This window comes from Dromaius novaehollandiae, chromosome 27, assembly GCF_036370855.1.
Source record: "Dromaius novaehollandiae isolate bDroNov1 chromosome 27, bDroNov1.hap1, whole genome shotgun sequence".
NCBI lineage: Eukaryota > Metazoa > Chordata > Aves > Casuariiformes > Dromaiidae > Dromaius > Dromaius novaehollandiae.
Window position 1 is genome coordinate 3280559 of NC_088124.1, and position 27897 is coordinate 3308455.

General features: G+C 55.0%; 1 protein-coding gene across 9 annotated transcripts; it reads right to left on the reverse strand.

Annotated features, from left to right (window-relative positions):
* On the reverse strand, positions 1-24332 carry PPARD (peroxisome proliferator activated receptor delta). 9 transcript variants are annotated; one of them, XM_064498290.1, is made up of 9 exons: positions 24186-24238; positions 22663-22771; positions 18933-19021; positions 6342-6576; positions 5261-5412; positions 4298-4436; positions 3392-3594; positions 2612-3065; positions 1-2367 (listed from the first exon to the last, which is right to left on the reverse strand). In XM_064498290.1, the coding sequence occupies exons 4-9, from the start codon at positions 6475-6477 to the stop codon at positions 2120-2122; spliced, it is 1332 nt and encodes a 443-aa protein (XP_064354360.1). In that variant the 5' UTR covers positions 6478-6576; positions 18933-19021; positions 22663-22771; positions 24186-24238; the 3' UTR covers positions 1-2119. The 9 variants fall into 9 exon arrangements, with proteins under 9 accessions (XP_064354360.1, XP_064354359.1, XP_064354365.1 ...); XM_064498289.1 differs by having other exon boundaries at positions 22663-22848; XM_064498295.1 differs by lacking the exon at positions 22663-22771 and having other exon boundaries at positions 2612-3062; positions 24232-24326.
* Between the last annotated feature and the right edge of the window lie 3565 nt (positions 24333-27897).

Consider the following 27897-nt stretch of genomic DNA (forward strand, 5'->3'; position numbering starts at 1 on the left):
TTCTTAAATATTTAGTTCAGATTTATTTAAAGTCAAGTCAGTCTGTGGACGCTATTTATATTATTAAAAACACTTGGAGGTTTGTACTTCTAGCAAAAATATACATTTCAGGTTGAGGGTTGTTACACTGTCGGGAGATGGGGAAGAGCACAAAGTTCCTCAGGCGACGACAGCGCGAGTCCCGCGGTGCCGGGACCACAGGACGGCACGGAGCGGGGTCACCAGGAGCTCGGGAAGGGACAAATCCGTGACGATGCCGCACGCACCCCCCCGTAACTCCTTCCACGAGGGGACTTCAAAGTGCTTTAGCGACGCTCATCCGCAGAGGGCCTCCCCCGGGGGCGGCGAAGGGAGAGGGGCTCTTTGGGGCGGAGGGCAGGGAAACCGAGGCACGGCGCGGGCCAGCAGCGGGGCATCTGCGGAGCCGCTTTGCCTGCCGGCGGCTTTTGGGGATGCCGCGGGAGCAGCCGGCCCCGCGAGGCGGAGGGGGAGCACGGCGCTCCTCCCCTTCGTGTTTTAAAGGAATTATTGCACCAGGGAGATCCACTACCCTGAAGAGGAGCAAAAATAAAATCAAAATGACTAATGAAATCCCACGAGGCCCCGGGGGGTTATCAGTACTTTAATAAGGCTGCTCAGGACACGCAGGGGGTGAGTGCTGCTTCTTAGGTCACCCGCTGTCACCCAGCGAGGGCCCTCGGCCCGGCTCCTGTCCCCTCTGGGAGCAAGGGCGCCATGGCCCCAGCGCCGGGCTCACCCCCCGGGCGCCTTTCACTACTGCTGCTGAAACGGCGAGGTGAAGCCCCGGCGCTGGGTGATGGGTTCAGGCAGAGCCCGAAGCTTCAAGGCCGCCCCGGCGCCCAGGGGGAGGGCATGGCCCGTCCGGCCGCGTCCCCCCGCCAGGCTCCACGGGCCGGGAAGTCCCTGGTTTGGTGGCCGTCCCATCCTCCCTCCCCCTTTACAAATCCTTGGCTTTTAGACTGTTTTACAGCTCTTTGCATCGAATGTTTGAATTAATCCTCACGTGGCTGCTGCGAGGGGGAGGGCAGGCAACAATCTGGCTCCCTTTTACAGATGGGGAAACTGAGGCAGGGCAGTTAAGAGGCAAGTGAAAGGCCACGCAGAAAGCTGGGGGCAACGCCAGCCCTGCCTGCCGCGATTCGGGTCCCCCGCTCTCCCCAACGCTGCCGTCCAGCTCTCGCGGGGCTGCTCTGCTGGCACGCCAGCCCGGAAAGCGTGGCATTGCCGGAGCCGAGCTCTTCTGCGGCCCCCCTGGGCCGGGGCTGCCACGTTCAACGTCAAGGGCTCTGCCTAGGGCCGGGGGAGCTGGCCCTGACTCTCCGAGGGGAAGAGCAGCCCCTCCGTGCCGGTGCTGCTGGAAGGCTTTTCCTTGCCCTGGCACGAGCCCCTCTGAAACGGGGCACCAGGACCAGGGCCACGCAGCGCGTGCTGGCACACCGAGGGCTCCCGCACATCGCTCGTGGAAGGCAGAGATCACACAGTTCTCACTGGAGATACGAATACGCCATACAGCGAGGGGGGGCTGCAGCTGAGGGTCTCTTCTGCTAGAACAGCTGTACCCGTCTTCAAATACTTTCCCTTTTCTTTGGAAAAGAGAGAAACTTCCTATCGTTACACTGTCCTAGACTTCACGGCTCAGGACTAAGTCTTCAGAGTGCAATACAAAAAGAGAATAAAAATACGCTGTAAGTGCTGTTGCTGGCCCTGCCGGATAACCACCATGCTCTGGTCTCCTAAACCGGAGCATCCCCGCGCCGTTCCCAAGCTGCCGCAGGAACCCCACCATCCGTGGCACGTAAACCAGCTGGCCGCTCCAGAGGCAACGGGGAGCAGCCGAAGGGCAGGGCCACAGTAACGGAAACAGTAGCTTATGATTTGCCTTTGTAAATTTGTTAGTGTGTGTTAACGGAAGCCCTGGCCTACCAGGTGGCGGCTGCAAAATCCTATGGCGTCTTGTCCTATGTACCGTACGTCAGCAACACGTAGAAAAGAGTTTCCAGTAGAAGAAACGGAAGACATGGGGAAGGGTTTTCTTTGTTTTTGTACAAAGAGTCTTGCTGGGAATCCATGGCTTCGATCGCTCATAAATAACAGGTCCTTAGTACATGTCCTTGTAGATCTCCTGCAGAAGCGGGTGCAGAGATGTCTCTGTCTCCGTCTTCTTGATCTTCTGCACCAGCTGGGCGTGCTCCGTCACCAGCTGCCGCAGGTCGGCCATCTTCTGCAGCAGCTTGGGGAAGAGGTACTGAGCGTCCGGATGGTTGCTCTGCAGGTGAAACTCCAGCGCTCGGAGGATGTTGTCTTGTATCTCCTCCACCTGCTTCACGTTCATCAGGCCAGGGCGGTCTGTGGGAGGGGAGAGGCAAGTAGCCATGGGGTGGCACAGCCCTCCGAAGCACACGCTGCTCCCAGAAAAACGGAGACAGGGACTGTAACCCACCCACCATCATTCTGGGCCAGCAAACCATCTGCCGAGCCGCAGGGGCAGCTGCAGACCAACCAACCCAGCCCAGACCAGACCAGCCCGAAACCCCCCTAAGTGAAGAAGGACTTTTCCTGATGCTCAAGTAACTGAGAGCAACCCACTCACCTCCACATAGGATAATGGCAGCCACAAACAGAGACAGGTCACTGTCATCCAGCTCCAGCGCATTGAACTTCACAGCAAACTCAAATTTGGGCTCCATGATCTCGTTGAAGGGCTTGCGCAGGCTACGCAGGAACTCACGGGTCACGAACCCATTCCCGTTGGCCACCAAGAGCCCATCCTTGTTCATGATAGAGGCCAGCATGGCAAAGATGGCCTCGTGCACCCCGTACTTAAGCAGAGTCACTTGGTCGTTCAAGTAGAGGCCTACAAAGCTGGGGATGCTCTTGGCAAACTCAGTGAGCTCCCGCACAGTCTCCACCGTGGTGCACTGGCAGCGGTAGAAGACGTGGACCCCAATCTCCTTGTAGGGGGGAATCCCGTTCACTAGCTGTTTCCAGACCAGTCCCTTTTCTGCCTGCCACAAGGTGTCCATGTCATGGATCACAAAAGGCTGCTTGAAAGAGAAGCAAACTGTTAGAAACCACCCACAGGGACTTGAGCCACCAGCTCTATCAAGGACACTTGCATCTGTCTGACTGTCCCTATTGTACCTTTGCTGTCCTCTCCCCACTGGGGCTCACGGTCCCCAAGCAATCTGCACCCACGTACAACAGTGGAAGCTGGCAGAGCAACGGGAATTTTCCCAGCAAGGGGCAGGGCTTATACAGCCCTTCTGACTGCAGCTGGTGCATGTGAAATAGTTACAGCAGGACAAAGATGTTGAGCATCTCCAAGAGAATAGCCCCCCACGTTGGTTGCTGCCCCGAGAAGGGAACTTACTGGGGTGCTGCTGGCCTTCCCGGTCAAGATACTTCTCGCCTTCTTTTTGGTCATGTTGAAGTTTTTCAGGTAGGCGTTGTAGATGTGCTTGGAGAAAGCTTTCAGGTCGGCCACCTGCGGGTTCTGGCAGCTGATCTCACTCGCCGTCAGCCCCGCTACCAGCTTCCTCTTCTCTGCCTCCGGCATGCGGCCAAAGCGGATCGCTGCGAGGGATCAAAATCAGTCAGTCAGGGAGACATGGAAGGACCCCAGGAGACACCTCCAGGGAGGCAGGGGTCTGCTCTGCCACCACAGACGTAGGTCTGTTGGCAAACACCTGCAACTATACTACACAATGCCCCTCCAGGGCTTTGATTCCTCCAACATCAACACCTTTACAGACCAGCCATTATTGCTACCCTTGCCAACGCAACCTCACACTGAAGCTCTCATCACCACTCATTTGGGTTCTCTCACTAGCCCTGCTTCTCAGATAAGCATCTTGGCTAGGCCAGGAACAAGATGGTTATGCCTAAAGTTTAAAAATCACAGGACAGAAGAGCTATCTATGTGTCTAGTTCCTGCTGGGTCAACCCCTAGGGGGAAGCCATGGGCCTAGAGCCAGCCCGCAAGGCGGGAACCAGTGGCAATAAAACACTCAGCTTTGTAGCCCATGACTGGGACAAATCCTTGCAAGAGAACAGGCCCATTCTGGTATGGAAGAAAGAGTTGAAGAGTCAAAGGCCCAACGCACTGGGTTTGAAAGAACATGATTCTCCAGCAAGAACAAAGCCAAGAGATAAAGCAAGCTGCACACAGCATCCCCCATGTGAATCCTTCAGAGCAAGCAGTGCTCTGCTCCGGGCTCACGTGGTGGATGGCCCGGTGGCACGTGGCACCCAGCCAGCCAGACCCGGGGACACTCACCATTATGCGACATGCCCAGCGAGAGGCATTTCTGGAAGCGGCAATACTGACATTTGTTCCGGTTCTTCTTCTGAATCTTGCAGCTCCGCTCGCACTTCTCATACTCCAGCTTCATGCGGATCGTCCGGCGGAAGAAACCCTGCAGGGAGGCGGCACAGAGCCGGACGCAGAGCAGGGAGACAAGGGAACAGCAGTGTTAGCAGTCGTGGTTCAGGACCACGCTGACTTATTACTCGCGGGAGCCTCGCGAAGGTTCAGTTGTGTGGGGAGGAAGGAGAGATGGTGGGGCAGGGCCCTCTCATCCTCCGCTCAGTATCTTTGACACAAGCAGAGCCTCTATCACAAGAAGAGCTCAGGTGGTGGGAGAAGGAGGCTGCAGAGGAGGAATCACAGCCCCTGGGGCCGGTGCTGGAGAACTGCTTGTGTGATACCGCACATATCCAGCAGGGAGGGATGGAGGAATAGGCTCCGGGCGGCAGGCCTTCCCCAGCCTGCAGGAATGTCTGGCAGGACTGGGCTGGCTAACACAGCCCTGCTGGCATCTGCTGTGGGGGAAAGAATTTCAGAGGCACATCCAAACGGCAGCCAGCTATCCCAGGGGGATAAACACACAGCTCGCTGCTGATCTGCAGCACAGAATGGCCAGAAAGCATCTTTAAAAGCAAGGCCAGGATCCTCATGGGGATAGAAGGATTTGGCTTACAAAGTAAAGCACAGGGGGGTAAGATTTTAGCTATTAGCATCTCAGCTTCCTCCCCCAGGACAGTGTTTGTGTGCCTGTCTGTGCTCTCCATGCTCTCAGGACAGGTTGCAAATGATTTTTTTTTTTTTTTTTTTTTACAATCACTTAACCCTGTGTCCCTGCTTTGCTGTAGACCTACTTGCCTGAAGAGGAGTTGTGTTCCCTGCAGTTTAACCTCTGCTTGGCATTGCTGAACCAAACGCTTTCCAGGGCAAGCCTACCTTGCAGCCCTCGCAGGCATGCACGCCGTAGTGAAACCCCGAGGCTTTGTCTCCGCAGACCCTGCACTCCACGTTCAGCATTCCCGAGGCCGCCTCCTCGCAGCCCATCTGCAGTTGGTCCGACAGGGAGGGAGAGGAGCTCTGCGAAAGGTCTGCAAACATGCAAAGAGAAACGTCCTCTTGGGTAGCAGCCACAAGCACAGAGTCGCATCTAACTCCTGCAGCAGTAGAGAGGCTGACAAAGAATTGCCAGCACTGTCCCAGCCTGTCACTGACATTGCATTTGGACAGTAAACTGCTGAAATTAGGTACTGGCTACAGCCTGATGCCATGCACAGAGCCAAGAGTGCTCCCAGCAGCTAAGAGACTCCACATCAATGTCCATTTCTTCCTTTTGGCATTCCTGTTTCAGCAGTGAAACCAAACAGCAAATTTTACAAGCCCCGGTTGGCAGGCCTCTGGGGCGGAGCTGCTGAGCTGGATTGCCCAGGGCTCTGGAGAAGGCTCTTTAGCAGCAACAAAACTTCCTCTCCCAGCTCCTACAATCAGTTTGCACTGAAGACCTAAAGAAGCTGACCAGGGAAATGTTCTCAGGCACCCTGGGAATCTTTCCCCCTCCGACACACACAACCTGGGACATAACATTACCCACCTATCCTTTCCGGTTCTATCTCCCAACCGTTTGCTGATGGCTGTGCAGTGAGCCACCTTCTCGCTGCAGAGGAAGAAATAAGCCTCCCCATAACTTGGCTCTTGATGAATTATTTCACAAAAGGGAAGAGATTAAAATAAACCAAACTCCATTCACATGCAGGTCCTCTGCCCTTCGCAGCTGAACACGCTGCCCAGAGGACGTGGCTGCAGCCAGCTCCTGATGCTCCCAGGGAAGAGGAGCTCCTGCAGTGGTTCCTTTGCAGCTTGAAGTTAGCTACGGCAGGAGGAGGGATTTGCTCCTGTCTTTTGGTGTCTCCACTCAGGCAGTTTCTGCCACCGCAGCCGGTCCCGCTTGGCGAAGCTGCCTCGTCGCCTCCCGCACACCCTGGGTGGACCCATGGGGCCCAGCTGGGTCCACACCACTCACCTGTGTAGCTGCTTGAAGGCAGCGAGCTGTCTGGTCCTCCACTTGGGTCTGAGGCTCCACTCGCCACCATCACTGCCTCTTCCTCTTCCTCCTCCTCTTCCCTGACCTCAGGTACTTCCTCCTGTAGTTGTTCCATAATTGATCACCCCTCAGTGCCAAGACTGCAATCCCTGTCATAGCTCTGGCATCATCCGCGTCTATCCGAGATGGACCCTACCAGGCTGTTCCTGCTAGCCTGCGGGGAAGAGAGAAGGCACACGGGGTCAGCCCTAAGGGCACCACCGAAACTCCGTGGCGGCAGCGGAGGGGAGGGCAGAGCAGTGCACAGCCACGCTAGCCCTGCCCTGGTTTTTCTCCCTATTCAGGGAGCCAGGCAGGCCCCAGGGTCTTTTAAAGATCACTTCACTCTGCAGGACTTGATTTGCACTAAGCAAAACCTTGCCAGGATCACGTTTAAACCTCAGCATAGAGCCCAGACCACAGATCAGCCCAGGGAGCTGCCTGGGCTTCTGCCCAGGGAGCTGGGGCCCAGGGCTCCCCAGCTTGCAGGGACCGTGCACCCACAGCAGCAGCACTGCCCTGGGCAACGTCCCCAGGCTGGTAGCGGTAACGCCCTGGGATGTCACGGCAGCACCCCAGGCTGGGTGTCCGGCAGCGCCAACATGCTGCTGTTTCCAAACTCCGCAGGTGGGGAAGGCTTTGGGGAAGGCGAACGCAGGACCATCGCCAGTCCAGGCACCGCAGCATCTCCCCAAGGCTCCCGGCGCACGAAGGAGAGCCGGCAGCACTGGCACCGCGTTGGAAGCAGGGAAGCCGCATCCCAGACCTGGCCCAAGGCCAGGCGAGGAGGCAGCGACAGGACAGGGAGCCCAGTGCCTGAAACACGAGGGGCTGCGTTCAACCACTTAACTTCACGCATCCGCCGGACGCCGAGGCTCCGTTTACCCGCTACGGTCAGCAAACGGGGACCCCGAGAGCACAACTCGTCCCGTCCCCCAGGAAAGATTTAGGCACTAACAGCTTCACCCTCCGTCCCCACCTACCAAGGCAGAGCTCGGACTCACGGACGGTGGCATGAGGAGAGCGGCCGAGGAGGCGCAGGGGCTCGGGGCCCGCAGTGAGGAGGTGCCGGGAGAGCCGGGCTTGGCGCAGCAGCACGCGGCGGCCGAAAGCCCCAGGCCCCCGCACGAGCTACCCGCGAGACCGACCGCTTCCTGCCAGCCCCCGCGCTCCGCGGCATCCACGCTCCTTCCCGTTACAGTGCTCCCCGTCGCAGCGTCTGTGTTTGTTTTTATTCATCGTGTTGTAACTGGCCCCGGTTCCTCTGCCAAGAGCCACTCGGTGAAACGTGTTCCTGTTGCTCCGCACAGCTGCCGGGCGGGCCGAGCCACAGGGTCCAGCAGCGGGATCGCGACAGGCTGCACAATCCAGCCAGTGTCTTAATCCCGCGTTTCCTGTGGGAGGACCAGCAATGGCCCCGGCCTCCCCCCTCGCGCTTCCTCTCCTTGTTTGCGTTAGTCCATCACAAACAGCCCACAAAAAAACTCAGGCCCTGCAAGCGTCGACGACGCAGCGCCTGCACTGCGGAGCCCGCGGCGGGGCTCTGCAGGGAGAGGGTCGGGGGCACGGCTCGAGCACCCCTCCCCGCGGCTCCCCGGCCTCGTCCCCCGCTCAGCAGAGCCCCAGCCCCAGCACTTCGGACTTGGGCCGCAGCCAGCTCCTTCGGCTTGCTCAGCCCTCGGTGCGGAGCAAGGTCAGAGCTCCCCGCAAGATCGAGCAAAAGACGGTGCCAAGGCAGGAGACAAAACCAGCAAAGAGGAGGTTGAACGCAAACGGGGGACAAAGCCAGGATCCAAGGCACCTCCAGGAGCTGGTGCCGCACCAGAGCCTGGGTCTCCTGGGCAAAGTGCTTTTCCACTCTACACTGCGAGGTTAGATTTGCAGAGAAGACCACAGGCAGATCTATTCCAAGGAGCTGGGAAAAGTATGTTCAAGGCAAGCAGAAAACCTAATTGCCCCATTCTCCTTTAGGGAAGGAGCTGGCAGAGAGGCAGGGCGGTGCGTGCGCTTGAGCAAGTGCGGCGCGCTCCCTCCCAGTGCCTCCTCGCAAGCACTGAGGGACCATTCACGGGCTGTGTTATCCTTGGCCTCCCCTCGCACGGCCCGCTCGGTGGGACATGGCACACACGCAGGAAAACCTATTCAGAGGTGGAGTGCAAGGAGCTGAATCTTTCTTTTTAAAGGCTATATGTGCACAAACATCAGGAAAACGCTTTTGCCGAGAACAGCAGTTAATGGGGGAAGTCTGTGGCAGGAGAAACCAGTCTATGATGGAAAATACATCCAGCATCACCTTATTCAGCTTCTTATTAGCTCCCCTTTGTTTCTGGCATCCATCAGAAAAGGTAAGCACAGGCCACTTGGTTTAAACCCCGTGCAGACGTAGCCCTCTGCAAAGCCTCCTCGGCTTCACAGCGCGTTGCCATCAGAATAACCCCGGCGCCTTCTTCCAGCTGCGCTGCTGGCACGCTGTCCCCGCGGCGTCACGCGGGGCTGGGGCTCGCGGAGGCACGGCCTTGCCTGCTGCCAGGGAGAGCACCAGCCTGGCCCCATCCTGCAAACGGCCAGAACTTCACAGCACCAGGCAGACTCCCACGCGAGGGTGAGCGATGAGCTTTAGCATCACGTAAGGTGCTGGCTCAGCCCTGCTGAGCACCGCGCTGTACTTACGCAGGGAGTGACGACGCGGGGACAGCCCGGTGACCTGCTGGGCCCTCCTGGCTTTGCTCTCTGCCGGTCCAGCCACAGCAGTCGGGCTGCACACCCGCACGGGCACAGTCGGGAGCCTCAGGCCATCGACCTGCCTTGGTGGTCTGCTCGGCGCTGTGTGTTTCTGGGGTGGCAGCTAGAGTCTGTGACGTGCAGCTCGCTCCCTGAAAGCCAAAGCGGCCCCAAACCTCTGCTCAGAGCCAGTCTGCCTAGAGATGAACACGCGGCCCCGAGAGGGAGACGGGGAAAGCAGAGGGCTAAACGCATTCAGACAGCGACGCTGGAGCTGGGGCTCCAGCTAAGGTTCCCCAGGCGAATGCAGGCCTCCGAGCAAGACTAGGGATTCAGATCCCACCCTTGGAGAGCGGCTGGAGAGCCAAAGAGAGAAAAGCTTTTACCAGAAAGCTCTGAATTTATTGTTTTAATATCATCTTGCAGGCCAAGAGTACGGGGGCCTGGTCAGAGGGGAGCTGAGAACTGTTTGCACACCTGCCTTTTCCTTAGCTGTTTCCCCTGTTTTCCAAACAACAGGGATGGAGGGAGAGGAGCGGACGAAGAGGGATTAATTTCACGAGGGAGCCCGCACCCCCTGCATCCGGCAGAGGAAAGGCCAGGCAGCGGCAGCCGGGATGAAAGGCAGGGCAGGGGCCGTGCCCGCACACCCCGGCGCGCAGCGAGCCGGCTCGGCAGGGCCCCGCGCTGCCGGAGCAGAGGTGCGGCCCCTCCGCCCTCCCCGCCGGGGCTCGGGGCACTGGCGTGGCAGCACAAAGGCGCCGCGTGCAGAGACTTCAGGGCCTTACTTTGGGCAAGGTTTCAGGCGGAGTATTAAGTTTAAAGAAAACGCCAGTGTTGACTTGATTAGAGCGGGCAAAAACAGCTTGTTTGATTTTCTAGCGCTGAATTCTTCCGGCAGGCGTAGAAGGGAAGCGCATGGAGAGAGCGAACAACCGCGCCAGCCGTCAGGATGCTTCCCTCCATCCCAGGCACCAGGGAGATTCCCTCCTACCAGCCTGATCCCTCCAGGAGAGCAAAGGCGAGCACTTGGGGACAGAAACTGTTTGCACAGGATCACACAGAAACAGGGACGGGTACAAAAGGGGACGTGCCACCCCTCTGCTCCATCCCCTGGCACGCACACCCTCCTTACCCATGGGCGCGCAGCGTGCGAGGGCTTCGAGCTGCGGGGAGAAGGACAGATCCCTCCCCGGTGCACCCACCCCCTTTTTCCACTCAGCAGCTGTCCCAGCACAGCGATGGAAAGAGAGGATGGAAACAAGGACAAGGGGCCGCAAATTCCTCGTTAAGCTTCTCCAGAGAAACCAGGCAAATCTGTTTCCCTTCCTTTTCCCACAGGATGGGAACAAGCCGGAGGGCAAGCATCTCGTGACTCGCTCTCTCCTTGCCTCAATCCCTGTTCAAACGAGCTTCTGCAACCCCAGACCAGGCACCACGCTCCCGCGCAGCAGCCTGCGGCCGTCGGAGGCTCCGTTTGCGGGCAGGGGGCTGAGCGAGGCGCCGGGTTTGGGCAGAAGCCTCTTTGCTAAAACCGGGAGCAGGCGGCTACGCCGGGCTGAAGCATGGTCTCGGCTGAGCAGGAATGGAGGCAGGGACACGGCACGATGGGGAAAAAAGATAAGGAAAAACAAGGAATATGCATGAAGGAGGAGAAAGCAGCCATCAGTGGAGCGCACACAGCGCCAGCATGCTGGGGCTTGCAACGAAATTAGACAAATCTTCAGCCTCAAGGTGAAGCATGGACATGCCGAAACGAATGGCCGTATTTCTCCAGAGCCGAGCAAAATCCAAGCCTCCATCCCGGCGTTTAGCAACCTGCAGCTCCCACACTGCAGCCTAGAACTCCTCCTGGATGATCAGCATTTGAACCTTGAAGCTAAGTTCAGAGACGGCAGCAGCTGACACACCAGCGAGGAAGCGCCCACTTCCCCGTGGTCCGAGGGCAGGAGGGGAAGCACGACGATGTGACGGGGACGCCGGGTGTCTCGCCAGTATTAAAATACTGCCCACTGAGCAAAGTGTCACAAGGAAGGGACGTGCATTTCAGCACAGACGCTAGGGCGCTGGCAGCCAGCCAGCTATAAAATAAGAGCAAGGAAGTACTCCTAATTAGGAGGACCTCATCTGTAAAACAGGTGTAGTTTCACCGGTGGTGAGCTCAGGCAAGGAGTAACTCCAGCATGCTTGTTGGGGTGCAGAGGTGACTCCTCTGCCTCCCTCCAGCAGGGCAAACATTTGTTTCCAATATACTTCGACAGATGCGAGTTGGAGGCAGCTCCCAGCCAAGTCCCCATTGCACTCGAGTGTCACAACACAATCTTCCCTGCAAGATGGGGATTTCCAAGCAAAAAAAGTGCCAGAAAAGGCCCAAACCTCCCAAGGGACACAACTCGCCAAGCTGGTCTGCTCAAAGCTCTGGTTCCTTGAGTTATTGCACCAAGAATCGGGAAAGGAAATCAATTTACCACGGGAGCACTTCTGCGTTAACTTTCATCTGGATGAGTAAAAATGCACTGGCCAAATTCAAGGTCAACAGAAGTGAAACCTTTTGGAAGGGGCGAGAGGAGAACTCAACCCTCCGCACATCAGTGCTTTCTGTGACATGCAGCACGTACCGAATCCACACAAAAACTGAACTGAATCCATAAAAAAAATTAATCACATCTTGTTAGCCACTATTTGCAGATGTCCCTTGGGTTGTGTTACTCCTTCCAGTATCTGCTGATCAAGTACCTGTCTCTATTCCCCCTCCTACACATCAGCTACTACTAATAAAAGCCATGGAAGAGCTAAGCAGATGCTGCAATGCAAGAAAGGTAACTAAGTGCAAAAAACAGGATAGGCAAACACTGAAAACATGTTTGTGTTTGTTCTTGAAAGATCACCACGCCTCCTCATTAGCTAATGAGATCTCAGCAGCGCTTACTTCCCCCGTGCTTCCTCCCGCGTGCAGAAGGCTTGGCCGCGAGGCAGGCTTCAGGCAGCAAACCGAGCGGCCACCAAGGCTAGCAGGGAGGAGCGCTCCCAGCACACGGCCCGAGCCAGACACTCAGCGCTGGATTTTCCCCTTAAAGGATCTGTTCAGACATTGCATGGAGAGCCCCACCACGCCAGCCCACGCCTGGGGGCTTTGTCACCCAAATTCCCCCACCTCGTGAAAGCCGATCGATTTAAAAAGAAGTGAACAGACACCTGAAAGGCTGCAGTTATCTTGTCTGTACATCGAGTTTGGCCGTGGTAGAAGTTTAGCCTGCTTGCAGGTCCTTATTACTAACAGTGGCCTGGAGGCAAGTTAAATTCTACTTGGCAGCAAAGAAGGGGGAGCTGAGGTCCCTCCAGAGCCCAGATGCAGCTCGGACATTACATACGCTCCTTGGCATCCCCGAGCAGAGACAGCGCTTTCTTGCTGTAAACCAAACACATGATTCACTGCAGAGCAAGCCGACTCGCTACCGCGTGCCTCTTCCAGGAAGAGCCAGAGCACGACCCGCCACCACGCTCACGGGTCACCGAGTCTGCAAAGGCACCGCTCAGCCACGAGCGCACTCAGGTCCCTTGACCTTCCCTCCAGCGCTGCTCCGTGACAGGCTTACATCTGCTCTTCACAAAGGACGAGCCCAGCTGACCAAGAAGCAGGGTGCTGCCTGAGCTGCTATGATCACATTGCTGCTAATTACTCAGAAACATGTGACAGAGAGGTACAGGAGATTCCCCTTGCTCGCCTTGAGCAGTCAGGCTTGCCAAAATGAATCACGCATCTACCATATGTTTTAACTCACCCACTTCCTGGACACGGAGGGAAAAAAAAGTTAAAGTTATGAAACCTCACTGGATTCTTCTCTTTTTGTACCACAGTTGATGCTGTCCCCAGTAACAGGTCATCATGTTTTGCCCCAAAAGGAACTTGCTGCTCTCTCCCCTCTGCAGGGTTTCTTTGGAAAGCAAGAGGCATTGCAGAAACAGTGGCAAATCAGACTTTGGGCAATCAACCCAACCCAGACCCACAATATCATGCAAAAGGAGTCTCTGTTGGGCTGTCCATCTCCTGCAGTCCATGTTTCAGGAGCTGAAGACGTCCCTTGCTCCAGAGGCTCCAAATAAGCATTTGAGGTGCTGCAAAATCTTGAGTTGGCACACACTAGGAGAAGGTTAATGCTTCAACACGAATTGTCCCTACACATCTTCCCCCCTTTCCGGCAAAGGGACTCTATACCCTCTTCAGCCCCTAATGAGCCGGGCTCTGCAGCTCCCTCTTACAAAAGGGGGAACAGCAGGGCATGCAGTGAGGAGCTGAGCAGCCACAGGTTATCTAAAGTCCCGCTTCATGACCTTCAGCAACTCCTGTCAACCCCCATGCCTCTATTTCCTCCTTCGTCTGAAAAAAATTAGGTTTTACACTGCTTCCTTCCTGATCCTTTCCTTGCTGCATGAGCCAACAGAGACGGCATGTTTTGGAAATGCAGAGGAACACATTAGTGCCCAACGTCATTGTTTATTCCCGTGTTACGGGTTTTGACACCTGCTCACGGTCACGCTCCGCAAGGCTCGCCTTCCCGGCCCCCGTGCCGGCACAACGTGCCGCTCGTGACAGTCTCGTCCCTCCGCGCATTCCCATACGCAGCGTTTCCAGGATTACTTTCAGCAAACAAACTGGCTAGTCTCATCCTGGAAATTGCTGACCGATATTTGCGTTTTGCTGTCAGCTCGGGGCAGCTCCCGGCACACAGAGGCAGGAGAGGGATGTGTGTTTCTGACTCACTGGAACGAGGACCACAGCCAAGAAACAAGCAAGCACCAGAAAGGTGACACCATCAGAGCATCTTAGCATTGGAAATGAAACAGAAGCGGTGCCATTTGAGAAGATCATTAATTCCAGCAGTGAGAAAGGACCATCTCCACATCACACCAGGGCATGGCAGGGGCTGCCTGACCAGTCTCATGATGTTAGGCAATATATTCCTCCCCTGCCCATCCAGTCCTCAGGGCTGCCTGTGGGCTCTTCTGGCTACGGAGCGGGCATGCAGGACATCGTGTTGCTTTCAGCAAGACAGACAACATCTGCTGCCTGGCTCCAGCTTCGCAAAACAAGCTTGTTCCACGCTGCGTACAGACCAACCACTTCAGACAGCATGTCAGAAAGGCAATCTGCTGTCTTCTCACCACCTCCTACGCTCTGGAGACAACAGGAGGGCCTGAACTAGCTCTTCCAGGCTGGCTGCTGGGAAGCCGCGACAGGACTTTGGTAACGGCACTTCAAACTTAGTGCACAACCTCCACAAAACTGCTGGGGGAGAGACACGAAGGGGCTCGCACAGGGCACCAGAGATGGTTAGCATCCGCAGAGGACTTTGTCCATGGGCTTCTGTCCCACTCTTGTGCTCCCATAGGTACTCGCTGCCCCAGAACAGTGTTTTACATTTGTGCTGCATGCGTCTGCAGGGCTGTACAGGCCTCGGCTGCTGCTCCACAAGCTCTAATTTTCACTTCCCTGCTTCTTCTCTGGAAATGCCAGAGAAGCCTTCTGGGAACCATTACCCTTCCTTTTACAACCCTGAAGGAAGGGGAGGCCGGTGGCTCAGAGGACTCAGTAACCTGCTATAAACCGATGCTTTCTGAAACTCCTGCTGCATGTTGTTCCAAGGCGCTTGTTTGCTTACAGACCCCTTGTCCTCACGGACCTGAGCGAGCCACGTGGAAGGATCTGGTTTCAGGAACATCAGTAATTATAGAACAGGGCTGACTGAGGGAGGAGCTCGCGGGAACAACAACAACATTAACATTACCCAAGGCAGACAGTGGGTACTAGGTGTTACAGGCTCAAAGCACCATTTAAATGGAAAACCAGGAAAGCGGGAAGTGGAACAAGCTGACAGGCCAGCTGTCACCGCAAACTCCAGTTAGAGCGCTTTATTTGTGGGAAGACAGGGTGGCAGCAAGTGACACTGCCTGTCTGCACCACTGCTCACACCAGAACATGTCTTAGTTCTTCCTGAAGTCTCAGCGTCACTGGGACATCAAGCGAGCATCACCCCTGCTTCGGACAGGGCAATCAGACCCACAGAGAAGTGATGGGGGAAGATGAAAGTTGGAAATGGAAGCCAGGAGTCCTGACTGTTCCAAAACAGCAGAATAAAACCAAGTTTTCTATGACCAGTGTTTGCAACTCTATCAGCAGTAGGCCAATGCATCCACAGCTAGCTCTAGATCTTAAGCATGTGCATGCAGCCAGGTGCCTGGGACCGAACCCCCAGCAGGCCAGTAAGACTTCTTGCTAGGCTGCCAGGTCTCCAAGATCCAGGAAACTACCCATAAAAAACAGTAGCACGCCTCCTCCTCTTGCAGCATCTGGGATTTTAGATCCCATGTGCTAACCAGAAAAAGTCTACCAGCCTGTAAATTTTCCTATCCTTTCTCACGGACATCCAGAAGAGTGCTACTAGTTTTGTAGATCCTAACAAAATATCCCAGGCACTAGCCATTCAGCTCTGATCCCAGGACACAGCTGACATTGAGTGATTATGCCCAGGCACAAGTTCAGATGATTCAGCAGGGCCTGGGAATGCACGCACTGAAACTGTTAGAACAAATCACCGTGTTCACTTCATCTCCATTTCAACCACAGAGCAGAAAAAAAGAGCAAATCCAAGTTTGAGTGCATCTGTCTCCTTACAGAAAACTCCTGAGAGCGTTAAAATAACTTTGTTACACAAACTAGTTCAACATCCTCTTAGGGAACTGGAGAATGATGTTTCCTTACTATTTTTGGCCACATTCATACAGTAAAAGCTGACTGGAAGAGCAGAGTTTCCCGTGTTTTCAACAGCGATACAAACAGCAAGTCTGTCAGCATGATTCTGCCAAGACACCTCTGCCAATTAGAAGACCTTAGTGCATGCTCCTGACCATCTGGATTTCTGCCTCAGCCTCTGGAAACCAAAATACTCAAGCAAAGCATGAGCACCGTTCACAGCACCCACCAAAATACTCAAGCAAAGCATGAGCACCGTTCACAACACCCTCATGTCTTCAGCACGATCTTGGGTCTACAGAAGGAGAAGCAGAGGTACAAAGAAGTCGATAACACTATCGCTTCCTGATACAGTGAGATGCTGGGGGCTCAGCAGACCCCCTCAAGGTCCAACCTCAAGCCCACGCTCACCATCAGCCTCCACAGAGCCCAGTGTCCCTAAGTCACATGACATAATGACACCTACCCACACGGACACGCGAGCCCACAAACTTGCTGCACATCCGTGCCTGACTGCCAGCTCTCATGTGGTTAGCAGCTTTCAAGGTCCAACAGCTCTAGTGAAATCCATATAATCAACTTAAAAGCAAAAAGTGGACCTACCTGGGCATTTTCAGAAATATTCCAGATTTGCATTAAGATGAAATTGAGACTTCCATTTAAAAAAATGTTTCTAAAAAGGCAGGCAGGATAAGGATTTGAACTTAGGTTTCCAACACTGAGGCAAGCACACTGAACACTGGTTATTTTGAATGTGCTTCACCTGTCCCCTCTTGGGCCTAACAAACTTTTTCATAATGAGAACTTCATCACCACTAGTTTGTTTCAGAGCAAAGTTTGTCTTAACAGACCATCAAAAAACGCTTCCCTATCAGTTCAGGTAGGAATGCGCATCTGCCCTTTTAAACCACTGGACCGCTTCCTGTCTCCATCCCACATCTCCATTGCGGAGTTCAACTTGCACGTTCTGGCTTTGGCTATTTACAGTTCCAGTTCCCAGATCAGGGCAAACCAGGCAAGACAGCACTGGGGCAATGCTTCTTGCTAACACGGACGCTATCTGGCTGATGCTATCCACAAGCCTCAGAAAGACGTGCTCCAGCTTGACCCAGCACCATGAGAAACGTCATGATTTCTTGCCTATGCTTTAATTGTCCCACTTCCTCTCGGTCAGGATTCCTCTCCAAACTGCAGCCACTGCAAAACCTGCTCCTCTGAGCGGGACCCGTGCAAGAGGATCCCTGGGGCACCAACACACATGCTGCCTTTAGCAACCATGCTGCAGGAAGCACCCCAACACATATGTGTACTTTGGAGCCCTTTAGAAAGCCAGTTTGAAAGATCTGACCCAAATGACCTCAGACTATTCAAAAACTCTTGGCAAGGTCTTAAAGGACAGAGGGTTTTCCAGATACTATGATTACAGGTGGGAAGTTTAGAGCATTTCAAGATGTTATCTTGAAACTATGCTGCATCTTGAGTCAGTTCTGCTCTGTACCCCTCTTGCAATCAAGCAGGGCTCCACTGAATGACATCTAAAATCCTTTATTTTGGGGAAGAGGCATTTTGCAATCCCCTTGACCAAAAGGCTTCATATTGGCACCGTTCTCTGCTGAACCCTGCTTTAGCAAAGTAATTTGCAAAGCATTCCACTAATGTAAGTAAGTGCATTTCATGGTACAGAATAAAAAAATTAGCTCTCCTACAGAAAAATCCTGCTAATACTCACTAAGAAAATCACTTCTGCTTGCTCCGACTTCCTCAGAGCTAGAGAGATTACTGCAACCAGCAACCTGCAACCACAGACAAATCTGTGGCTATCAGCAAGTGCAACTGTTCCCACTATAAAGCAGGGCAGCCAGTACAAATCACCAACTAAACCAAACCCTTTAGACCTTCCTAGTCCGAACACGCCAGGCCAGGGCTTCTGACAGCAAACGATCCTTCAGCCCTAAGCACCGTAACATCATCTCACTCGACTGAAACCGTTTGCCTGTCAGGTCCCACTGTGTGAGGGAATCCAAGAGTCGCTGGTTGTGCTGGTCTCTCCATCTCTAAGAACATCTGCAGATTTCCAGTTTGTAATTCAAGAGCCACAGATGATACATTCCCCGAAACACTACAAGATGCGCTGTACAAAAATACTGATTTGTCAACAGGCAACACACTAGAGAGGAGACCACTTAACATCAGTAAACAATTCTGCACAACAATGCTTTTCTGATCAACAAAGCCTTACGTGGCTCATTACAAAACCCTTTCCGCACACTGCACAGATCCTTGGAAGTTTGTGTCTCAAATGCCAGAACAGAGACAGCAGAACAGTTGCACAAACTTTAGGAGACTCACATTTTATACAGAAAACCACATCTCTGTTCAGCCAAATACCTCAGATGCATGTCGCGGCAAAAGTAAATCAACCCCCTACACACAGCAACAGCACTGTTACAAGCTACACGACGCATTTGGGTGCAATGCGACTGCACTGTATTTAGAGTGAAGAATTTCAAGCATCGCCTCAGAGGTCTACACTAGGACAACAGTCTTCTGAGCACATCTCTACCATGTCCTCAAAAACCCTGCTTCAGCTCTGTAATAACCCAGTCAGTTTTTGTCTGTGTTAGGCAGTTACATACTAATAGATGACATAGATATCACTGTAAGATTGTGTGTCCAGATTGTTAAACAATTATTTACCTAAGCATGGTTCATTATCTCAGCCGCCCTCCCCAGTCTAGAAGAGGCAATTTCAGTTGTAAAATCACAGTGAAATAATCAAAAATTTATTTGCTTCACTTCAAAAGGTAACAGTCTGCTCAGAGAAACAGCGCTAGACCGTGATACTTAGAGCATACTCCTAAGCAGCACTGTTCAGAAGCTGAACAAAAACAAGGGAACGAATTTAATTTAGGAAATTTAAGCAAGTCTAAATGTGTGGACGTGAGTGAAACTTGCTAAAAGCAAGCTGTACTTCACATGCTCTTCCCTATCTCAAATGTTTAAAAATGTAAATAGTAAGTGTTTTGGTAGATCGCATGCATGTGGAAGCGAAGGGTTACCTCTCTGGAGCAGCTGTCCCCGTCTGCCTGTTGGTAAAAGCCACCGTTTAGTTACCATGTCAGCATGGAGAGCTGAAAATCGAAGTAATCTGCAAGAGAACACAACATGAATTTCCACTGCTGTGCTGAAGGCCAGATATTTATGCTGCTGAAGAACTGGGACGGATCCAGCTACAGCTCTGAAATTTAAACACACACTCCCTCTACAGCACGCTGCAACCATAAGCTGGGGTAACTCCCCTTGTGTTGCGCAGAGGAAGGCAGACGGAGTCGGCATGAGATCACAACCACGTTCTGGAGGCTTTCACAGCTTTCACAGATTGGGAATCAGAGCTACTTCCAGACGTCCCAGAGGAGATGTCTGCGCCCCTGATCAGCCTCTGAGCTGGGGGATCCTCATTAGAACATTATCTTTACTTGATATCATCAGCATTTAGGGGTTGACTACACTGGACTTTTACGACAATGTGTTACGTTGATGCTAAAGCACGGATCTCATTGGAAAGGTCTCTCACGGCCATAAGGTTATTTGTTTACTTCACATACTTAATCCATCTTTAAGAGGCTGCAAGAAGGTTACTGCAACTTTAACTTCCCTCTTGGATGGTTGAAACTTAACGATTCGACAGAGAATTCACTCCTGCTGGTTTCCCCACTAACTTTGCAAACAGCATTGTACCAATTTCAAGCACAGGAGAGCAGTAAGAGACCAGTGCTGGGGGGGGGGGAAAAACAGCTTATGAGACTTTGAACTAGAGGACTTAGAGAAAATATGTTCTATTTTTAGACACAGTTATGCAGACTAACTGGACTAACATATTAAACAAAGATGCTGCGAACATGATGCTGCTTGAACCCACGTACCCTCCCTGACATTACACAGGCTTAGCTGCTCCTCCCACACCACTGGAAAAGCCCCGTCTGGTATTGCTACATCTTTCAACATGAGCCGGCGCACACGGCGGCCAAGCGCTTGCAAACACGCGCAGCATCATCAGCCTCCGACCAAGAGCAGGGCAGCTCAGCAAGGCAAGCCCGCTATTTCGGGGCAGGGGCTGAATCCCGTCCAGCGCGGCGTTACCTCCTGCACCTCCTCAGCCTGACGTCACGCCGCGCGCTACGGCTGCTCGGAGCAGCACGACAACAGCAACGGGAGAAAGCAAATGCCCTGCTCCAGGAGCCAAGGCCTCGACTCCCTGCGCTCCTGGACCGACCAGTAGCGAGTGCAGATGGCGTTTCCCACGCGGTCAGGCAGTCCCAGCTACACCCAGGGGAGGGCACGAGCGTGAAATCCACTGACACAATTATAGCCCCTTGCAGGGGAGCATCTTCCTCTTTACAGGCAAAAATATAAAACAACAACAAACCCCACAGTCCCCCTTGAAGAAAGCGATTACCTTCATTTTAAAGGTAGTGAAGCTGAGACACAAGCAGCTCTGCACACAGGCAAATCTGCACGAAGGTCACCAAGCGAGCAGAGGAGCACGGGTTCAACGCCCAGCCCTCCGCTTTAGTGATGGCCATAAAACCACACGCAGCAATTCACTTTCAAGGCAGGATGTTAGAGCGACAGCAAGTTTCTCATCCCCTCTCCCAAAACGGAAAGTAGTTTTTCCTAAATGCCCAAGACGAAGTTTTTCATTAATCTCCTCGACAGGGAACAATAATAAACTCATTACATCTCCGCTGGCACATCAGGAGCGGGCTTTCTCATCTCCACCAGCAATAAAACCCATCCCAGGATTGGTGACAAAGCGTAACGTTGACATTGTCAACAAGCGCATGAATCACGTGCACAAATCACGCGCTGAGCTTGCTCCCATCACACACTCCGGACAGCTCGCTCCTGCTGCCAGAGATCTGACAATAAAACTAACTTACTGCCTCACCTTGTCCTGCTCGCAGCTCAGTGCCAGGGCACGTCCCATCACCATCGCGGACAAGGCAGCACTTGCACCGACGCAGCAGGGCACGGAAGGAACCCGCCAGCACCCCCCTCCTGAAAGCTCCCTCGCTTATTCTAAGTCGACACGTAATAAGTCACAGAGAAAACTCGCACTTCAGCACAACTGGGAGTACGTTTGTATCAGAAGGGAAAGGGGAATCAACACAGGAGCAAGGGACTCTGTAAGAAACTCTCTCCGGAGGAAGGCAAAGCAGTTCAGGAACTAGAAATGGGACACGGACTCTTTCCTACCAGGGTCACTGGTTCAAAATCCAGGTAAGAACCGCAGTCATTGCCATCTGACAGCAGTCCAAATGCCCAGGGAAAAGGATGAGGCTGCATACTGCAGCCCAGCCTCTCCTGGAGCAGAGCCACGGAGCGAGGTCACTGCTGCCACCGGCCTCTCTCGGAGCAAGGGGCTCAGATCTATGCAGGCGATCGCAGCTGCATCCTCTTTCCGCACTGGGATCCCTCTGGATCAGCACATTGCCAGGACCCTACAGCACCTCAGACGTCCGCTCACCACTGCCCAGCCACAGGAAACACGCGGCCCCCTTCCCGGGGGCTCTCCCGACACACAGGGGCTCAGCAGACCGATGCCTTCCCATGAGCTATGTTCACCAGCGCCCGCAAGGCCTCCCAGGACAGCCGTTTGGAAGGAAAGGTTGCCAACGCTGACTCCGGGAGATAAGTCACGCTGGGAGGCTGCTTGAGGCAATGCACTTACTAGATACACTACGATCAATGACAGACATGCTTTAGGAAAAGCAGACATGGGACTGTTACGCAGGGTCACTTTTCTCTACTGCTCCACTGACAAGCTGCATCTTCAGCTGCTTGGCCTCTCTGTGCCTTGATTTTCCATCCCTAAACCAGGGACACTAAAACACACCTATCTCATAAGCACGTTTTGAGCCTTAAATCATTGGTTTCTGTGAATAGGTTTGAATCCTTCTGATCACAAGCAAACAGGGCAGTGAAACATCATCTGAGGCAGAGGCAGCGCACACAAACTCTTCGAAGCACAGCAAGGACAGGAGCCCTTCTGAGCACATGAAAAGGGAAGGTCAAAGCTCACCTGGGGGGAAACAGTTCAACATAGTGATGGGATCCTTGTGGACAATAATAATAGAGCTTGGAGCTAGCTAACAAGGAAGGAAAAAATGCAACAGGCTGGTAGAATAAAATGAAGAAGGGAAAGAAGATTAGGTATCTCATTTAAATGTCCTGCCACCTACTTCTGTGCGCTCCTTTACCTTTCACACAGGATTTTACAAGCGCTTTATACAATTATTAAGCAACCAACCCAGCTAGCAAAGCATGTACCACCTTTCTGCATCCAGCTATGAGCATCTGCAGCACTAGGCACCGTTTCCAGCCCAAAACACCTGGACAGTGCTGAGACGTGGAGCTTGCAGAAGTTCACCTCAGAGAAGCAGATCTCACGAGGGAGCAATGTGATCTCTGTACAGAGCTCTCATGTCCTTTAGAGTCACTGTATAATAAAGGCAGTGCTACTCCCAGTTTAGAGCTGGCAAAGGCGAGGCAGGGAAAGTAAACATCTTTTATCTGAGACTTCAGGAAAAGCTGCAGCAGCTTTCCCCGACATATGGAGCAGACTATGGAGATAGATCATTACAGGTCTCCCAGCCTAATCGCAAACCCATGCTGCTGGTCCAGAACCAGGCATCCCGCACCATCAGACCCCAGACTCCTTTCTCCTCCGTGGACACAAGTTTCCCTTCAAAACTCCCCCTTCCAGCCGCGAGTCACCACAAAGCCGACCTGCCCTCCGTGGGGTGAGGCAGGCCTGCAGCAAAGCCTAGCCCCGGGCAAGGGCTCCCAGCGACAGTGCAGGTCCCATGGGGCGCTCAGGTCCTTCCTCGCCAGGAACCTTTCGTCCCACACACCAGCAAAGCATCATCCTAAGCCTCCTGCTTCTCCTCCCCGACGGTGCCCCTCACTGGGACCCTAAAATCCCAGGTCGGTTCCTCCTTTACCTGCACCCATACGCCCCATCTCCTCCGACCTACACCCTCAGAGAGCCCCCGGCCTCACCCTCCATGCCCCGCTCCCCATTACCCCCACAGAGCCTCATCCCCAGTCCCCATCCCCCACTGCAGCCCCCTACCGCTGTCTCCTTCTGCCCCTCTGCCCCATGCCCTGCCTCCCCACGCGCTCACAGTGCCCCACATCTCAGTCCCACACCCCCATCTCCTTCCACCCATGCCCCCCAAACCCCTGCCCCGCTGTACCACACCCCCAGGGCCAGCCCCCTGCCCACATCCTCCCCCCAGGCTCCCCAAGACCCCTGTCCCAGCCCCACACCCCAAGGCTTCTGCTCCAGCTCAATGCCCCTGTCCCCCTGACCCACACCCCGTCCCCCCACATGCTTCCATGCAACCCAGCCCCACACCTCTGTGTCCCTGACCCACACATACCCCATGTTCCTGACCCCCACATACCCATCCCCTCAGCCCCACACCCCTGTGTCCCTGACCCCCACATACCCCATGTCCCTGTCCCCTCAGCCCCACACCCCTGTGACCCTGACCCACACATACCCCATGTCCCTGTCCCCTCAGCCCCACATCCCTGTGACCCTGACCCACACATACCCCATGTCCCTGTCCCCTCAGCCCCACATCCCTGTGTCCCTGACCCCCACATACCCCATGTCCCTGTCCCCTCAGCCCCACACCCCTGTGACCCTGACCCACACATACCCCATGTCCCTGTCCCCTCAGCCCCACATCCCTGTGACCCTGACCCATACATACCCCATGTCCCTGTCCCCTCAGCCCCACACCCCTGTGTCCCTGACCCCCACATACCCCATGTCCCTGTCCCCTCAGCCCCACATCCCTGTGACCCTGACCCACACATACCCCATGTTCCTGACCCCCACATACCCATCCCCTCAGCCCCACACCCCTGTGTCCCTGACCCACACATACCCCATGTCCCTGTCCCCTCAGCCCCACATCCCTGTGACCCTGACCCACACATACCCCATGTTCCTGACCCCCACATACCCATCCCCTCAGCCCCACACCCCTGTGTCCCTGACCCCCACATGCACCATGTTCCTGACCCCCACATACCCATCCCCTCAGCCCCACACCCATGTGCCCCTGACCCCCACATGCCCGCCCCCCCCAGCCCCACACCCCTGTGTCCTTGTCCCCCTGACCTCCACCCCCCTGCCCCTTTGCCCCCCATATCCCTCGCCCCACACCCCTGGGCCCTTTCTGCCCCCCACGTACCCCGGGCCCCCCACACCTCCCGGACCCCCGCCCCACACTCACGGCCCCCCGCAGCCCCAGGCTCCCGCCCCGGTGCCCCCGGTCTCACCTCCCGCGGCGGCCCCGGCCCCGCGCTTCCCCCCGCCGCCGGCGCACCGCTGCCCCCCCACACCCGCACGTCACACGCACCCGCCCTGACGCCACCGCATACCCAGCGCCCCGCAGCCAATCGCCGCCGCCGGGAAGTCGTTACCGCATCACCACAGCAACGGCCCAAGCCCGCCCCGCCCCGCCCCGCGCGCGCGCCGCTCCCCGCCCCGCCGCGCGGCGCCCTCTGGCGGGCGCCGGCGCCACCCCGCCCTTCCCGGCGGGCGCGGCGCCTCATGGGACATGTAGGCGCTGCCCGCAAGGCATGCTGGGTAGGGTAGGCGGGGGGGGTAGCTAAGATGGCGGGGCGGGGCGTTGCGCTGTGAGGGCGCTACGGGCTCCCTCTGCCGCGGGGAGGTGTCTGCTCGGCCCCGAGGAGCCAGGCTGGCCCGTTAGCGCCCTCAGCATCGCTGCCCACACGCCACAGCCTGCGGAGCATGCCAGCATCCCGGGCAGAAACCCGCCATGGCCCCCCCACAGCAACTCCCTTCTCTGTGCGCTCTAATAAAGCAGGAGACCCTAGTGCTAGGCCCTCCAGCCCGCGCTGTGCTGGAACTGAGAAGATCTCCCCCGGGAGACGCTTATCTCAGACAACGAAACCTGGAACTGGAGGTCCAAAGAGCTGCCGACGCACGCTCTGCCAGGCCAGGTCTTTCATCGGAAGCCGTGGTGCCTCCATGTCACAGCGCTCCAGGTGCCTGAGGGAGCTCTGGGGCGCTCCTCCCCTTCCTAACCCCAGCCGATCACGGGTTTTTGTCCCCTCCAGAGCTAGATAACTGCCTGTCCAGAGTGTCACAAACTTTTCATTGTCGATACCATACTTGGGCTCTCCAATGGAGCTAATTTTACACCTTCGCAGCCCTGGGTACACCACAGGGGTGGTAATCAGGTGATGCTGCATTTGGAAGTCCCACGGGGACTGTTCCCGCTGCAGTTACCCAAGGGGTAAGTGCAGAGCTCAGATGACGTTAGTACAGACGTAACCACAATTAGGATCGGGCCTCCTGTATCCAAAAATGTGGAAGGCCGAGCCGGTGGCACAGGGACAGGGGAGTGTTGGAGGAGCTGCGGGCTCGGTGTTGCAGCAGATTCACATAAGGACCTGCAAGGCCCTTTCAGACTACAAACGCTCACACACAACATTGCCCTACAAGAAGCTGCAGGAGGTTTCCCACCGGAGACCCTACGGCACCACTTCCGTACCCACGTTGCTGTGGGTACAGCCCCTGGGATGGAATGGTGGAAGCTTACCAGAGCAGAGCCGTGCCGTTTCCCAGTGCCTCAGGGAGCTCTCCCTTGTGATCCTCCTGCCAGAGTCTGTTTTCAGTCCAGGCACAATGATGATGCACATCAATTGCTGACTTAGGCAAGGCTCCAGCCCTCGGTCGGACGCACTGGGATGATGAGACAGACCCAGGCGCATCCAGACTTGGCTGCTGATCAAAGGCAGGTGCTGACACGGGTGCCTTCTGTGCTTCCATGCCTGCCCTTGCTTGCAGCAATTAAGGTATAGCGTTTTGCTGCATGAGAACTCAGCTCTCAAGAGCAAAAGCAATGCTCCAGTGAGTTGCTTTAAGGAAGGCTGATACAGTCCCAGAATCGGTAAAAAGTGATGGCACTCCAGGGGTGCGGCACAGGGTCTTTGGGGGGCTGTGCACAGGATGCAGAGCCCTTGCAAAAAGGCTGTGGCGTGAAGCGTCAGCGATGGGTGGAGGTGGCCCAGCTCCCTTTCCTTCCATGCCTAGGTGTGGCATGGCACTTACCTGCCCTGACGCCTGATCAGGAAAGAGATTGATCTAATGAAGCTAATGAAGGAGGTTGCTCCCTCCCATTAGCACATTTCCACCCAGCCCATTTCCTCCCCAGTTTAGACCAGCATTTGGCATCCGCCCTGTTCCTGCCTCTGCCTAAGGATTTCATGGGTCAATGAGCTGCTTTGCAAGGGTCACCTGGGATGTTGCAGATGTTGGTACAAAGACCCCCACAGGCCTCAACACCGTCAGGCTGGGGTGTTTCCTTAAGGAAACAGCATTTAGTACATCATAGCTTGGAAAATATGCCCAGAGTGGGGGGATCCCATGTCCAAGCAGAACAGCTGGGATGGGGCACTGTCACCCACCACAGGGCCAGGCAGGGACCCCAAGTCTGTGTGGGGACTGCATGGGGTCACAGGGGCCAGGCACCGCCGCTCAGGACTGCTCTGCCACGTCCTGGTCCTTTACAATCCTCCATGGCCCCCAGTGACTGCGTTGCACTGGGGAGGAAGAGGAGGAGACGTGATGAGTTGGATCTCCACTGCTGGCTGCGCCGAGCCGGGGCCCGCTGGAGCCATCGCCGCACGGGGTGCAGCCACCCGCACTTTCCCGTCGCGTTGGCGATGCCGCGCGGGAATGGGGTGCGGGGCCACCCAGGCGCCCTTGCGGACACACAGAGCCGCTTTGTCTGAGGGCAGCCACACAGACCCACAGAAACGGCCTCTCTCACAGCCAGGCACAATTAAAAATCATCGTAAGAAAGGAACACTGTAAAAACTGGGTGGGGGGGGGGCGGGGGGAAGAGCTCTGTGAGCAAACGCTCAAAGCCGCACAAGAAGGAAATAGATTGTAATCTCCCTAACGAACGGCAGAGTTAATCAGCATGAGCAGGAGCAATTGTGAACTTAGGTTTGGTGCAGGGCTTGCTACCAGTGCCTGCTTTCAGAGGGGACCTTATATGAACGGGGGCTCTGTGCCCAGTCCAATAAAGAGTCCAAAGTCACAGGCAAATAGGCCTATATTTAAACAGAGGTGTTTGAACAAAATAACTGCGATGCTGGCGCTCTTTGTGCAGGGAGGTTTGCCAGAAGACTTGGCTTTTGTTCTTGGTCTTTCAGGGAGCAAATTAACTAAAGGAGACAGGCAGGCCAATGTTACTGAAGAGAGCTGACACATCCACCTGCTCCTGGATCAGAGGGAGCCGATCCAGCCGCCTCCGGGAATCTTTTTTATCGCTTTCTGTGGACTTTGGACCAGATCCTGAAACAGGACTCCTGAAACAGGCAGTCCTGGAGAGCAAGGGCAAGAACCTAAACTAAGTCCAGACAAAACAGTTGCCTTCCTATACAAGCACTTAATTGCTGGGAGGTGTTGGCCCACCCAGAACTCCTGAGTCCCCTTGAGGGAAGGCAGTGCTATGACTTTGTTATTCAGGCACATTAAAGCCCACACAACCTCAGTGGGATTGGCTCTGATTTAAGTCAAACCCACTGAGCCGGTTTGGGGCCTAAATAATCTATTCACCTGGGCCACAAATATACCCTACATCCAAGGGTACCTAAACTTCCAAGGGAACGTAAGGGTAGCTCAGCTTCCTTCTAATCCTGTCTTTACCTGGACCCAGAGACTTTCCCGTGGCCTGCCCTGACACACAGTGGGGGATTCAGCATCCATGGCCAGTTCACCAGTGTCTATGTCCCTCTTGGCCCTCCAGGGACCAAATCAAAATCCACTGGGGCTGCTTTCCACTGATGGTGTCTGTTTTCTTTTAGTAGGCTCTTTTTTTACAGTGGGGATCAAGACCCTGGATTGCAGAGAACACAAGTTGGTGTCCGCAGGGCCATGGACCTGTGAGGAAGGAGGCCTACAGGCCA